General features: G+C 36.7%; 1 protein-coding gene and 1 pseudogene across 1 annotated transcript; both read left to right on the forward strand.

Moving 5' to 3' along the window:
* The first annotated feature begins 1,737 nt into the window (after positions 1 to 1,737).
* On the forward strand, positions 1,738 to 7,066 carry LOC107722640 (ras-related protein Rab-6B-like). The gene is made up of 8 exons (XM_016531094.1): positions 1,738 to 1,931; positions 3,526 to 3,584; positions 3,680 to 3,733; positions 3,852 to 3,957; positions 4,081 to 4,192; positions 4,367 to 4,460; positions 4,672 to 4,738; positions 5,622 to 7,066. The coding sequence occupies exons 1-8, from the start codon at positions 1,862 to 1,864 to the stop codon at positions 5,684 to 5,686; spliced, it is 627 nt and encodes a 208-aa protein (XP_016386580.1). The 5' UTR covers positions 1,738 to 1,861; the 3' UTR covers positions 5,687 to 7,066.
* Positions 7,067 to 9,601: 2,535 nt separating this feature from the next.
* Positions 9,602 to 14,132, forward strand: part of LOC107722531 (autoimmune regulator-like) — a 10,521-nt pseudogene continuing 5,990 nt past the window's right edge.

The raw sequence follows: 14,132 nt of genomic DNA on the forward strand, positions 1-14,132 counted from the left end.
GGACCGACGTTCGCCACCCCTGGTATAGTCCAAACTAGAAAAACACTGAACATAACACATCTACATTATATAAAAGCAACAAATCACTCAATACATTAAGCAGGAAGGAAATGTGTATATTATAACACCTTCAGGGAGCTTGGTTTCTTTACTGTGATAAACACACATACACATTACACAAACAAGGAAACCTTAACTTGAGCTAAGGAAATGACTCCTGCTGTGGCATGCTAATGCTAATCTACTAGCCTGTAAACACCTTTCTCCTTCTTGACATCTTGACAAGTAAATGCTGAATTGAAGAAACCATTTACTTCATGGATTTTCAAGATCTGTTACCTTACTAACATAACAAAATAGATGTAAATACACACAAATTTGAACATATTCTATTTTCTTATAATATGCTGTGATTAAGCTGCTTTCATTTAAGGATTATCAGCAACATTATTTCAAACATTTCAAAATGTTAATGTTTTATACAATACTTTTATATAATACTACTGCATATAAGCTACATACTATTTATGCTTAAAGTACAGTAATCTGATTGTATACCTGGACTTTTATGGTTTCTGTCAATATATACAGACTCTACTTGTGTAATGTGTTTCCATAGAGTATTGCTTAATAATATAAAACTACTAAACAAAAGTTATTTTATACATTTTGAGGGATGTTTTTGTGATTTTATTGTCAACTGTAATGTGGGGTTTGGGTTTTGTTTTTGTTTCATGTTCATGTCCAATGAAGGAGTCTGCATGCAGACAAACAGACTTGTCAGGATATGCATTGAAAGTTTCCAGGACACAGTAATGATCTCTCACCACTAATATTAGACACATAGTCTACTATTTGATTTGGATACATTTTAATGTCGTTCTCAGTTGCACAAGATTTCTCTTCTGTTTTCATTTGGTCATTTATTGTTTTGCTGAAAATGTTAAAATCAACATCAAATACCTCTGTACTCTCTCTGAAACAATGCTCATTTAACATCTCATCAGACTAGGACAAAATGTGCTGGAGGAGAAATATTTATAGATTTATGTCCAATAGGTCAAAAGGGCATGCTTGGTGATATTATTTGCATATTTTACTGACACATAATGCCAATTGTGTACTTAAAGAGATGCTGGTTTGAACTGTGAATCTAATCTCTTCCTTAATTTTCCAGTCTGCTCTACCATTTTCATCCAAAAAAGGCAAAACCCACACATAACTCAAAAATATTCTCCTTATTTAATTGCTTGTACTATATTAGTTACTCTGCATGTTTCTGTATATAAGGAACCTATATTAGTTACTGTATAATAATACTATAAAATTACAATGAATAAATTATATTTAATGTCACCTTAAAAACAACAAAAATGTAAATGTAATCTAAATCTTAACGTTTAATAATATCAAATTAATATTATAATGTGCACACAGACAAAGGTTTTGCAAAATTTTGTTTAACAATTTCCATTAAATTATTATTCACATTATGTATTCACTTGTACACAAGAAAGGTCTAAATGCAGCCTTGGGTGTCTGCAAAAGACACAAATAAGCGTTAAAAGTATATAAATATGTGTTGCACTTTGAGATGCAGATGCAAACATTGCTGCACGGATGCTTGGCCTGCGGTTTAGTGTGAGAAGAGAGTTTACGAGGGACGTTTCCGTAAACACACAGTGATATCAGACGGGCGTATCGCCACCGCTGCGCATGCGCACAGGGCTGGAGAATTGACATCGCGGAGCAGCACTGCAATATCCATCGATTCGGGACCGAAGATTATCCATCTGCATTCTCGCAAGACTGGTGCCACCTGTACATATTAATCCATACCAACTGTGTCATTCAAGCAATCATGTCCATGGGAAGTGACTTTGGGAACCCTTTACGGAAATTCAAACTTGTTTTTTTAGGGGAGCAAAGCGGTGAGTCTTTGGGTTTGCCACGACTGGTCCATTGGAAGCAGAAGGGCTGATAATATTATTGATCGCTGTTATTCTAGCGCAGTCTAAATCGCTCAAAACAAATGATATACATGAAATAATTTAATCGAAAGACATGTATATCGCCGTGTTTGTATATGTCTTCCTGTAAACATCCACTGATTTAATGTCATGAAACAGAAAAGCGCAGAGGCTTTGCATTTCCCGTGTGTCTACTGGAGACACACCCAGGTTGGCAGTCAGTGTCTGTGGGATTCTTCAGCAGAGCAAAAATAAAAACCTCATACATCATTTTATGAGCAGTCATAAGATCAGCCTGTATAATAAGACTAGATATCGTGGTTTATTCATTTGGCCGAATGATGGTTTTATCAGTGACATTGTCACTGTCGGTGTTTGTGAAGACGTAATCAGACGGGCATTTGAGATCATGTCTGTCATTTGATGATTGGACATCCAAATATTGAAAATAATAACACTGAACATGGCGTCACCGTAAAGTTCACGTGTTCTTGAGATATTTTTGTCTTACATTTTCCAGTAATGCTTATAGCTCCTACAGTGGTTATGTATTCATCATCCACTGTTTGTATGGAAAAAAATGGACAGGCAGTCAGACAGACAGAGGGCCCTCTGTACTGTATAAAGCAGCATTAGATTGTGATAAGTGATAATTGCAAATTAAGCCTAAATGAGCTTTGACAGCTGTCTGCATCTTGTCTAAATCATAAATCCCATGTAGCCTGAATATGATGATGGATATTTCCACACCTGCATATAAAACATTTATTTTCCCTTTATTTTTCCATTTTATGTCAGCTTCTGAAAATTCTGTCATCGTTTACTCACCTTCATGTTGTTCCAAACCATCTTTCTTCTATGGAACACAAAAGGAGATGTTAGAAAGAACAACATCCTCTCAGTCACCACTTATCTTTTTTTCCCATATAATGAGACTGAAGAAAGGAAGTCATGCAGGTTTGGAGCAACATGAGAGTAACTGATGACATGGTTTGCGTGGACTGTCCAGACTATCATCAGAAGACCACTTGTATTCTGCTGTCCATGGTCCTGAAGCTCTCTGCTGGTCAGATTTGGTTGATCTTGTCTCAAGACATCAGCAGAATAACCAGTGAAGTCACAGAAGAATGGGACCATTATGCCCTTTCATTCTATGAGCTCCAGTATAACTATTGGCATTGTGCCGTTTGGTGATTTTAGTATCTCGGCTCAGCCTGACAAACAGGCTTGACCAGACTGGCCTGAAAAGAGCAGTCCTCTAGTGTATGAAATGTGTACTCGGGAATTCTGCTGTCACAGTGGCTCCATGCACTGCCGCATTTTTAAGTCATTTTTCCCTGTCGCCATAACTCTAAATGACAGTGAAGTTAAAATGACATTCTGTCATTTGAAGGACGGAGGTCAAGACAGCATGTGTTGCAGTATGGTAGAGTAATTCAATTACTTAAAACACAGTGTATGGGGTTGGTCAGGACAAACAAGTTATTACTCACTTCAATGCATGTGATTCATCAAAATCTGAATCTTTTCCTGGTTTTGTTGGTTTGTTTTACAGTTGGGAAAACATCGCTGATAACAAGGTTCATGTATGACAGTTTTGACAACACTTATCAGGTATGCTATTGGTTCTTTTAGAACAGACACCAAAGAGTTTTCCAGATAAGTCTATGTTATTTTGTATCTTACTTTAAATCTTATTATCATCACAGGCAACCATTGGAATTGACTTTTTATCAAAAACCATGTATCTGGAGGACCGAACTGTAAGAAGCTCTGAAACGAATTAGAATTAATGATTATATTTAATATATATATCACATTAATGCAACTATCAAAATCTATCTTTATTTCTACAAATATGCCTTGTGTGTTTTTTTGCAGGTGAGGTTACAGCTATGGGACACCGCAGGGCAGGAGCGTTTTAGGAGTCTTATCCCGAGCTACATTAGAGACTCCACAGTGGCTGTGGTGGTGTATGATATCACAAGTGAGCACCTCAAACACACACTTTGACTGATGACGTGATGTAGAACCAACTGCTTTTGTGTCGCCATTGATGAAATAGGCATTTAACAAAATTCACTGATTTCTTTTCCTTTTCTTCTTCCAGATGTCAATTCATTCCAGCTAACCTCCAAATGGATTGATGATGTCAGAACAGAGAGGGGAAGTGATGTCATTATCATGCTGGTGGGCAATAAAACAGACCTGGAAGAAAAGAGGTGGAGTCTTTTATATTAACATTTAATATAATATTTTGTGCTAGAATTCTTAATTTGTGTCACTATAGTATCAAATTTTCATCTTTATATTTTTCTTTTCAATTAATTTACTGAAAATTATCATTTAAATTTAATTAAAATTGTAACACATTATGTTGGGATTTGCTCTGATAGGCAAATCACTATAGAGGAGGGTGAGCAGCGGGCCAAAGAACTGAATGTGATGTTTATCGAGACTAGTGCAAAGACTGGCAGCAACGTTAAACAGGTGAGTCTAAGAGCGCTACATTGTCTACTCAATGGCAAATGGACTTGATCCAATAGAGTAATTTAATTGAGATCAGGCCCTGTAACATGACACATGGAAAGCTCTAAAAAGATTTGATTTAGCCAGAGTTGTTGCCCATAGGGCTTTAACGGTACCAGTCCACTCTGGGGAAAAAAATCTGATTTCATTCTCTTTCTGTTTGGTTTAATAGTTGTTTCGGCGAGTGGCTGCTGCTTTGCCTGGAATGGAGAGCCTGGATGATAACAACAAAGAAGGAAGTATCCTTTAATGCATGACATTTAAAGCAGATAAGTGTCATTTTTGAAAAGGTGTCCCAGGTTAATATGCAGAGACAAAATTAGAAAACTAAATAATTAAGCCACATGTAGGTTGATAAACACAGTGACTGTGGTGCTATCAAAACTTTTAAGCATCCCGTCCACCTAGACTCTGGAACATCATCTCAACCAATACTGTGAGTTTGGGGCGGGACTATCTATTGGTACGACCAATGACAGATGGAGAGTGTTTAGAAAGCCGAAAACAATATTTCAATCATGACAACTCTCGGAAGATTTTAGCATGGTGATGGATATGACAATGTTAATGTATTTGGTCTTGGCGCTGCAGGAATCTCAAGTGAATGCTAGCCAGCCATATAAATGCAAGGCAGTAAGCTCATTGGTTGCATATGCAGCATGAACCAATCAGCTTGTGCCAAGTCGTTTAACTCTCTGAATATCATGTTACATTAACAACCCGTCAGCCTGCGGCATCTAGAGTTTCATGACTGAACTATATATTTATTTTCCCATTCACGTTTCCACTAGTGAAACAGAAATTACACAAGTCATCATAATATCAAAAATAACCTACTTAACCCAAGTTCCTAGTCTTATTGTGCATGATTTATAGCCATACATATATCCTTTTTTATAGTTGACATCATCAAACCTTATTTTTCAAACTGTCTGGCTCCTTTTCCAAAAACAGAGTTTTCATGACATATTTTTCTTTCTGATTTCTTTCTGAAAAATAAAAGGTATAGATTTAATCAAATACATTTATTAAGAGATAACAATAATACTGGGAAGCTGAGCTGAATATTTTAATAAGGCAACACTATTTTCTTGATTTCCTTGACACACAACCCTTTTCCAGTGATTGACATTAAGCTGGACAAACAGCCAGATCCTCCGGCCACTGAAAGTGGGTGCTCCTGTTAGTAGAAAGCGGTTCGGACCTTCATTAACACCACATGCTTGTTCTGTTGCTTCCTATGGGTCCACGTCCAGTTGAACTTTATGATCGGATATAGGCTTTTTACATCTGAATGGGTCTAAAATTATATTCCTCAGTTGCAAGAACAAAAAAAAAATCTACACTGTCTGTTTAATTGCCAAAATAATATCATAGGTAACACAAAGTGACTAGCTAACAGATTCATATAAGACAGGAAGTGGCATGTGTACCATCTTCGGACAAACAACATTCAGAGTGGATTATCGGTTGTTATGTTTTGTATTTTTGTACATTACAAAAAGCACTAAATGATGCCTTCACAAAAAAATGAGTTTAAGATTCAAGACGGGCGACAGAGTAACTGTCTTTCGTCCATAGCATGCATGTAAGACAACTTTTAGAATCGGTCATGTCCTTTGGTCCATACACATCGATAGTAACGAAACGAAGAACTCAGAATAAATGAAAAAAAGAAAAAAGAGAGAGGTCCTGTTCAAAGTGTGGGTCTGTGTATACAGTACATCCTACATGCTAATCCAGTACCAGCCTCCATGAGAGGTGTGTGTACTAACCCGGTTAACCTTTAAAGTGCCGTGGCACTGTTGCAAAGAACCAATGGATTTTTCTGCTAGCTTCATGTATACACTTTAGATCCGCCAGGCGGTACTGTATTGTATATAGTATTTATATTATTGTGAACATCCATCATTTAGACGTGGTTTATGTTCACTTGTACAAATGTTTTTTTTTTTAATATGACAAGGGCTTCACTTTTATTTTCTCGGTCTCACCTGTAGCCATACACTGGTGGTAAAGTATTACTTATGGTTTGGGCATTTTGCTGTTGCCTTATACTGTTTTACTCATCCACCAAATTTTTTTCCTGAAAGAATACATTATTCCTGTTAAACCCCTTTCAGATGTTTTACAGAAATATGTGGGTTGCTTTTTATTTTTTAATTATAATTTTGTATTTTGCAACCAACTAGAACTAAAAAGAATGACATAAGTGTCATTCATTCGGTTGGGGTGAGAAAGGCGATTTTGAGGTGAGCCTTAGGAAACAACAGATTTTCATTTCAAATACATGCACTTTCTTCTGGGTTCTGACAAGGAAATGTATGGTTCACCACATCATAAAGTGATGAAACAGACAAATGATTGTCGTATCCTTTGTAGTAAAGCTCTCGTTGTCTCCCACACATGCTGAATGGATGTGTAGATAAAAATTCAAAATGCTAGTAGTAGGCGAACACTTTCATCCTAAAACATGAAGACCTTTTTAAAACAGCACTGAGCTGAGAGTGAATGTACCCGCCTGACGTCCACTCACAATATTCTGGTTATCGCAACAGTACGTTCAAGAAATGCGAGTTGTTTACGAATCTCTGGAAACATAGTATCTTTAATATTTAATGTATTTGTTTTTGTTTTCTATTTTGAATTGTTTACATAAATGCACTGATTAACACCACTGATTGTATAGAGATTAATTTAGGATATATTAGGTATTTATAATATATTTAATGTTAGTGCGAGTTTCTTTCTGGTGCCAGTAATTCTATTCATTGAAACAAAAATGGACATGAGGAATAACTCTGACTGAATTGTTGGTACTAGGCTTGACCTCAGCTTCTGGGATAATTTAAGGGGCCGCTGATATTAACTGGGGGGAGGGACTGAGGTTAATGAGTTTTGCATTGACAGGGCACAGAATATGTCATCTATCACATTCACATTTCTCAAGCCTCCGTTTCCTCTTGTTAGCTTTGTCATCTTTCACTTTTGTACACTAGTTGTGCCTTCTGTTATTGTGGCATCACAATGCAAAGCTTTCATTGTATGGCTACCTGAGAACACATATGTTACAGAACGGTGGTCACTGACTGGTCGGCCAAACAACTGACGGATTTATGATGAAATTGTTGTATTCACACCATCTAGCCAATTCACAGCGGTCGAGAAAAATTGCAGAACAGTCCTGTGCAAGTGGACGGTTGTATGTAAAACAGGAAGTTGCTGCTGATAGTGTGAGGAGATTGAATCTGTCAGAGGGTTGTGTAGAGCAGTGTAGTTGGCTCTTTATTCACTCTGTAAGTACATTTATGAGCATGACATCTGTCTGAAAAAACAAAATCAATAAAATCCATGTCTTAATACCAAACTGTCTACTGCTACAATGCTGAGTGTGATATTATTTTATACAGCAGTTCAAGAAACTAAGAATTTAAATTTTTTTTTGTGTGTAAATTGTGTACTTTTTCAACCAAGCAGAAAGTTCTAAGATCTAATGAATTTCTATTTTCAAAAATCACTATTTTTTATGACAATTTAAGACAAATGTTATGCTTCATTTAAAGTTGAAAGCAATGGACACTTTTCACAGACTGTGATGGCGAATTTCCGCAGTTGTTAACTTTGTAAATCTAGCATTTTCATTTTTTTAAATTTTTATGTAAATCTTCAACATTATACTTGGTGTTTTCTTACCTTGGTCTTTAATTACATAAAACAAGTTATCCCTGCTATGTGAGTGTTTCTAATAATAAGGCTAAGGAAGTGACGGCAAATTGGACATCTTTCTCTCTTTTGACCAACGCAATCAATCTCTTGATATTTTTTCCACTTTTGGAAAGTCATAGAAACTTCAAGGTGGATTTTTTTCCTTATGCTATTGGTGCAAATGAGAACACAAAATAAATTTGTTTTAGTTTCCATTCATCACTACAGACGTTTACCCAAACTATGGACTTCCGTTTCTCAGAACCCCGGAAATGTGAAAAAGGTCCATTATAGTTTAAATATAACCTTGTTGGAAAATCTCAAAGACATTAATAATTCCCACGCAACATTAATGGCTAGACTGGGATTCCCCTTGGCGTGGAAACTATAGTCCTCAGGAGAGACAGGTGACTGAAAGTAGAGGCTCACATGATTGAGAAATCGTTTCTTGCCCAACTGTGGACTTTCCAAGCCATACCGCACAAATGAGCATAAATGCGAACAAATAAGGGGCAGGTATATTTAACCAGCCTACAAGGTGCAAGTTAGTGTTTTAACTATAAATAGAAATTCAATGTCACCACTTATCACAGCAGTCTTATGAATCAATGGCCCCTAGAGGCTCCAAGAGTACAAGAGTCATTTGTCCACCAGTCACAAAAAAAGCCATGCCAATCACTGACAGCCATCACACCAAATAAAAGGAAACCAGCTAGGAGATTACAGGTATCTCTAGTCCTCATCACCTGCATCTGTTGTAAGTATTATGTTAATTTTCTTAGCATGTTTAACATCAGGAAACTAATCAATATGTACCATTATTTCTAAAGGCTGAATGATGACTGATAGTGTTTCGTTATTAAGGTTAAGAGTCTTTGACCATCAGGGGGTCTGCGGCAGTACTGACAATTACCGTTTGATCTCTAACTGATTTTTGAGAAAAATAAAAAGGATAAACCAAAATTCAACAATTATTAATGGAAGCTAATTTCAATCAAAACTAAAGCTCAGCTAAATATTTGTTGCTGTTGCTGCATTAAAATGTTTTAAATAAAAAATTAAAATTACTTTTTTTTAAAAACTTTGTTTACATTATTTTAATGAATAGTAATGTAAGCTAAATATGTAAATACATGAAAATGATACTATATGCCTGTCACTGTATTATAAGTCCAGTTTAAAGTGCAACATTCCATTTTATATATATAACAATGGATCCCTTCTCTAAAAAAGCCTGAAGACCTCTACTTTGATTAATTACAATGTATGCACATGATAAAACAATTGAATCTTTTAAAATTAATATCTGAAGATATATTTAGTGCTCTCAGAACACCAGAGCCAGAATTTCAGTGTAAATGTAGTTTGTGGTCTATATGCAGGACTCTTGTGGAAGCATGTCTAGGGTGGAAGGTTACGGAGAGTCTGACCTGCGCTCACAGCTACGAGCATGTAGGACTGAGATCGCTATGGCAATCCATGACCCTTTCCCACTGCTGTATGGGCTGGCGGATCACGACATCATCTCTGAACAGATCCTAAGGGTGAACATTTTCATAAAAATTACATTCCTCAGCATAATTACAAATATGCGTAATCATAGTTCATTAAATGCTCAAACAAGAAACTAATACTATTACCGATTAACACTTAAGGAGACTTTAGAGCGAAAGAAAAAGGACGGGATCCACAAAGCTGTCTACTCACTGCTCACTTTGATACTGGACCAGGATGCCACAGTCCTCCAGGGATTCTGGAGCAATCTCTGTAAAGAGTACAATAAGCAGTGTTACCCAAAACTGGAAACCCTTGTTATGAACCTTCCCAAAGGTACAGTGCACAGGTCTGGCAAACATAAGTAGGTTGGAGGATAATAATGACAGTTTAAGTGATGATAATCTGATTTGGCAGGGTTAAAGCAGGTGGCCAGACATGCAAGGAACCCCAGGTTTGAGCTGCAGGTCCGCAGCCAGTCAGGCAAGAAGAGAGGGTTGGCCGAAAAACAAATGACCCACCGTCCACATCACCACACCAAGAAAGCCTTAACCTCCAGCTCAGGTATGGACACTGGCACACACACAGATATTCATAATTCTGTTCGTATAGCAAATTCCCAATTAACAAAAATATGTTCTAAGAGTAAGAACATATTGCTAACATTCCCATTACATAATGCGAAAACATTATATCTGAATGTTCTCTGTACATTCAAAATGTTTTTTTTAAATGTTCTCTGTACATTTAAAAAAAAAACTTTAAAAAAGTTTTTTCTTGGTTATGTAAATGTTAAAGATAACATTAAAGGGCTAAGGTTAGTTTACCCAAAAATGCTAATTATGTTATAATTTACTCACCCTCAAGTTGCTCCAACTAAAATGTTTCAGAAAAACATCCCAAAGCATAAATGATGTATAATGTATTTACTAAAGACCAGATAACTTCAAATGAACGTTCTATTAACATTACTGGAAGAATGTTCGTTCATAACTTTGAGAGAACCTTGCCTGAACGTTCTTCGTTGTTCTGAGAATGTTAGCTGGGCTGGAGAAAACAGGGGTCTTTTTGTTTTGTTTTTTGCTTTCCTTCCACTTCTTTCTATGGCCTTGTGATGTGACAGTCAAGTCAGGTTATTTTCATTTAGTTTGAATAATAAGCCAAACAAAAACTAAATAGCAACAGATTATTATTTATTAAAAACGGCCTACGTTTTAGAGGTATTATTACTACTAACAGGCCCAATGTACCATTTTTACATTTCCGGTGATTTCAGAGGCGGAAGTCGTAATAGCCGTGATGAAAGAAAACTACAACAAATATCATTTTTGCATTCCCATTTGATCCAATTACAAAATATAAAATCGACGATAGTGTTTCTATATAGCTCCCCAAAAGAGGAAAATAATATCGAGATTTATCACGGTGGCCAGCCGTTTACAGTTTTCTATAGCCTAATTTAATGCCAGTATAACACAATAGTACTATAAATTTGCATACTTTTTTTTTTACAGAAAAGATTCCAAAAGTGTGATTTGTGATGTTCGAATCATTTAACAAGTACACTATTCACTTTTATCCTTCATGTACTACATATTATGTCGCTTATATACAATAAATGTAAATAATTAGCTTTGTACACCGCAAGGGTAAATTGCACCTTCATCTCTGTTTTGTGAATGAGAGTAACGTTAGGCTAGTTATTCAGTAAAAATGTTTTCATCACGCTGCTGTAGGATCTGCCGAACAAAGGGGAAAATGTTTACCTAGGCTAAGACTGACATTTAAATGCATATGAAATAAACATCTCATAAAATACTAAAACTACTTAGCAGTGTTGTCTCGACAAATTAATCTTTTGTAAGGAAAAAAAATTTTTACGGACGCTTCGGTTCTCCAAGAATCACGTGATATTTTACATTCAAAAATTCAAATACGATTTATAATCTGAAGGAATACGTGTCAGTTTGTACGGCCGTTCTAGTTGCAAACATGATAGTCCTGATAACTCAGTGTCGTCACTGTTCCAGGAAGCAAAGGCAAGCAGATGAGAAAGACAGATGGTGCAGCACTTTCTCAGGTCTCAGTGGGAAACGGTAATCACTTATTTGTGCAAATTGTGTCATTAGAAGACTATGCATTATAGTAAATGAATGAGATTGCAGATGAATAAATATGACTCCCAAAATGCAGGGGTCCAGGCTGTATCTACCTCAGTCCAGAGGGCCGTGACTGTGTCTGCCAGTGAGCATCCCACTGGCTGCGGGACAGTGGAGGGGATTCTGATCCAGCAGGTCATTGAGTCTGGTGAGCTCAGCACACTAATACAGTATTGACACACTGTGATGAAAGCCTTTACTTAGGTAATGCTTTAGCTCTTAGTGTGTGTTTTGATAGTGTAACCTTGCCGTGTAAACACTTTGGCAGCACAGATGTCTCAGCTGCTCTCTCCCGCAGGAGGTGCCAAAAAATGCATCAAGGTTGGAGGAGAATTCTACTCTTCTGGCAAACTGGATGAGACAGCTGGAGTGCACAAGGCACAGACTGCACAAAACTATATTCACCAGCAGGGAGAGCCAAGCACCAGAGTCATGGATGTAGGTGATCAAAATTGGTTTGACTCATGGAAAATTACAGATGTTGAAAAACCTACTTGAAAAAAATTCTATAGGCATAAGCGGTCATAATTTTAACCTGGTACAATAGGTAAATCACATTTATGATGCATACTGTATGTTCAGGGCGAGCATAATGATGATGAATGTACCGTATGTAAAGACGGTGGGGAGCTCATCTGCTGTGATGGATGTCCTCGCGCCTTCCATCTCACCTGCCTGGTGCCGCCCCTGACCTCCATACCCAGGTACAGTTAGTCATGTGACGCACAGGCCACTGACCCTACCAAACCTAGCGCTGACCTATGACTGCACTCATCATCTTTAGCTGTGTCAAGCTTAAGTCAGTGTTGATAATCTACATAGAACACCAATAATTCAAATGAAATATAAAATAATTTTGTCAAAATTTTCAGTTGATTTTCAATGTCACAAATTTACTTGTCTGATTTATGTTCATCTCCAGGTTTAAATGAGATTTGAAATCCCAGTTTAGTGCGGTTTTTAGACACCAGTGGGTCTCAACCAGAGGGCCAATACCCACTAGGGGGCCTAGCAAACTTTCACTGGAGCAGTAGGATGACTTACAATTCATTTATAAGTTATATTATTAATTAAAAGTGTAATATTATTAATAAATCTTTAAAATTACAGATTAATATGATTAATTTGTCTGTAATTTTATGGATGATGTCAAATTATCCAAACGAATATATTTTTATTGATACAATATATCTTTTTAATAAAATACAGTAATTCACTTAATAAAATCGCTAAACAAAAATGCATAAAATCATACATAAAAAATAAAAAGAATCCACTAAATAACTATTATTTCTTGTTGGTTATGGTTGGTTGTTTAAAAAACAAGTAGTCTGTTATAATTATAAAATACAGGTGGAAATATCTTATATATGGTGGTGGGGTTTGAAAATTGCTTTGGACAACGGGGAGCCTTCGAGTCAAAACGGTTGAGAATCACTGCTCTGTATGAATGTGTTTGTTTTCAGTGGTACCTGGCGCTGTCAGCTATGCCAAAGCAACAGAGCGAAAGACAGAACATACACCCCTTTGCAGGTAAAACATGACAAGAGTAACATTAAATCTACTGAAAACAACATTTCCCTACTAATTGAAGTTGCTTTACAGTCGATCACACATATGCATACAATATGAACTGCCATGACTATAGGAGATTATTAGTAGTCATAGCAGTAGTAACGTCTCTGCTCTGATTTTTTTTAGCCTGCAGTTCACCCTCCAGTGACAGAGACAAGCTCCAGCTCTGCTGTGGACTTCTCTTTCTTCTCGTCTTTGTCCTCCACTTCACTCTCCACAGTCTCAGGAGGCAAAAGTGTTCAGCCCATGGGCCTCCAGGTAACACTTCCATGTGACTCAGTGAGAGACACAGTGGCATGTTCACACCAAGGATGAAAGCTATAACAATAAATGTAACTATAACATTTTAATAATCATTGGAATCACTTTCAGAAGGATTTTTATACAGCTGAAGGTTTTATACAGGTTTTATACAGGTGGAAAGTAACGAACTACATTTACTCGCGTTACTGTAATTGGGTCGCCGTGATTTCTTTTGTTGATCCTGGATCAACATTACTGTCCAAAAATATAGACTAAACCCAATCCCTACCCCACCCAGCTGAAAACGAAACCCCGTCGTATTCTGCTGAAGAAATGAAGTGAACCCCTGGCCATATTTAAGCTCTCACTCTTAAAAATAAAGGTGCTTCGTGATGCCATAGAAGAACCTTTTTGTCTAAATGGTTCCATAAAGAACCTTTAACATCTGAAGAACCTT

Source organism: Sinocyclocheilus rhinocerous, unplaced genomic scaffold, assembly GCF_001515625.1.
Source record: "Sinocyclocheilus rhinocerous isolate Xijiao unplaced genomic scaffold, SAMN03320098_v1.1 scaffold541, whole genome shotgun sequence".
In the NCBI taxonomy this organism is placed as follows: domain Eukaryota; kingdom Metazoa; phylum Chordata; class Actinopteri; order Cypriniformes; family Cyprinidae; genus Sinocyclocheilus; species Sinocyclocheilus rhinocerous.